The sequence below is a fragment of the Carlito syrichta genome, unplaced genomic scaffold (genome assembly GCF_000164805.1).
Source record: "Carlito syrichta isolate Samal-C Ts95f unplaced genomic scaffold, Tarsius_syrichta-2.0.1 Scaffold314869, whole genome shotgun sequence".
In the NCBI taxonomy this organism is placed as follows: Eukaryota; Metazoa; Chordata; class Mammalia; order Primates; family Tarsiidae; genus Carlito; species Carlito syrichta.
Genome location: NW_007258965.1, coordinates 17,367 through 18,892, shown reverse-complemented (window position 1 = coordinate 18,892; position 1,526 = coordinate 17,367). Strand labels below are relative to the sequence as shown.

The window sequence follows — 1,526 nt, the reverse complement described above, 5'->3', positions numbered from 1 at the left end:
CCGTGATAAAGACTGGTCAAAGATCCCGATTGTGATCGGACAGCTGGATGAGGAAGCCTGTCCTTCCAGGGGAGTGAAATCATTTCTCCCGTGGCACCACCACCTCCCTCCTTCCAGACTCCATACCTCTAGCGGTCCGGTCCAGGAGTCGGGTTTGGACATAGACGTTACCCAAGGCAGCGGGCTGAGGTTCCATGGGGACCCCAGGCTCTTCCTCAGCCGTCACCCTTATCCCTGTGCCCACATGGCACTCCCTCCCCAAGGACTCACAGCTGAGTACATGACCATCTTGAGGGGCAGCCCCAGGCGCTGGACCCGGGAGAAGTTGGCGAGGATGGCGTCCAACAGGATCCCTGAGAGAGTGGTGACAGAGAGCTTAGAATCCCCTAGGGGAAGGCGCCCCGGCCTCCTTGCCTCCCAGCCGGCCCCACACCTTACCCCCCGTCAGCTGGGCCTTCTCGGCCGCCCGGGGTGGGCCCACGTGGGCTCCAATATCCAAAGCCGAGATCTGGGACAGCATCCGCAGGACATCCGGGGAGGCCCAGGAGGGGAGGGGAAGGCCATGGGCTTGCTGAGGAGAGACAGGAAGAGAGGCCAGAGAGGGGCCGTCCTGAGCCCGCCCAAGCTGGGGCTCCCCCAACCCATCCACAGCGATGCCCTCCCCGCCCCGCATCCGGGCCCTCCAGGGCTGTATCTGGAAGACCATGGCCTGCATGAAAGTGCAGTTTTGGTTTATTTGTTTGTTTGGAGTCAGGGTCTCACTCTGTTGCCCACACTGGAATGCAGTGGCACGCTCACGGCTCACCACAGCGCCAATCTCCTGGACTCAGGCGATCTTCCGCCTCAGCCTCCTGAGTAGCCAGTACTACAAGTGTGTGCCACCACACCTGGCTAATTTTTTTATGTGTTTGTAGAGACAAGGTCTTGCTCTGTTGCCCAGGCTAGTCTTGAACTCCTAGGGTCCAGCAGTTCTCCCCCGCCGGCCTCCCAGAGTGCTGGGATTACAGGCCTGAGCCACCGTGCCTGGCTGAAATTGATTGTTAATAACAGCGGTTGTCACCATGACCCCGTCCAGATGGCTTTATCTGAAACCCTTGGGGCCGGGGAGTTTGGGAGGTCCGATACCAGACAGCAGGTAACACCCGCCATGGGGCAGGGCAGCCCTCAGTCATCACGTGCTGTTCCCACGGCAGGATCCAAAATGTTCCCTTGGGGTGGCCAGCACATCCCTCCAACCCGCGAGCGGCCCTCCTGAGCACCAGCCGCTGCCGTGAGCGCGTGGTGTGGGTTAACCCGTCTCCATCCTTACAGCATCCCCAGGAGGTATGGAGGCAGTTGTCGCCGTCCCGTGGCACGGATGGGGCAACCGAGGCACAGAGGGCGGTCACGTGCCTGAGGGGACGCAGCCTGAGGGGCGAGGCTGGGGTTTGAAACAGGAGGGGGTGGGGCTCACCTGGCAGTGCAGCGTGTCCAGAACCTTCCACGCCCGGCGGAGCGGCTCTCCCACCAGCGACAGCCCCGTGAAG

At 61.9% G+C, this 1,526-nt stretch overlaps 1 protein-coding gene across 1 annotated transcript in view; it reads right to left on the bottom strand.

The window, feature by feature from the left end:
* Positions 1–1,526, bottom strand: part of ACP4 (acid phosphatase 4) — a 9,637-nt gene that overhangs the window by 687 nt on the left and 7,424 nt on the right. The window contains exons 4-6 of the mRNA XM_008072161.1: positions 1,454–1,526; positions 439–571; positions 271–353 (exon numbers count right to left, since the gene is read on the bottom strand). The exon at positions 1,454–1,526 is cut by the window's right edge and continues 23 nt beyond it. Coding sequence (XP_008070352.1) covers positions 271–353; positions 439–571; positions 1,454–1,526 — 289 coding nt within the window. The remainder of the gene's footprint in view (positions 1–270; positions 354–438; positions 572–1,453) is intronic.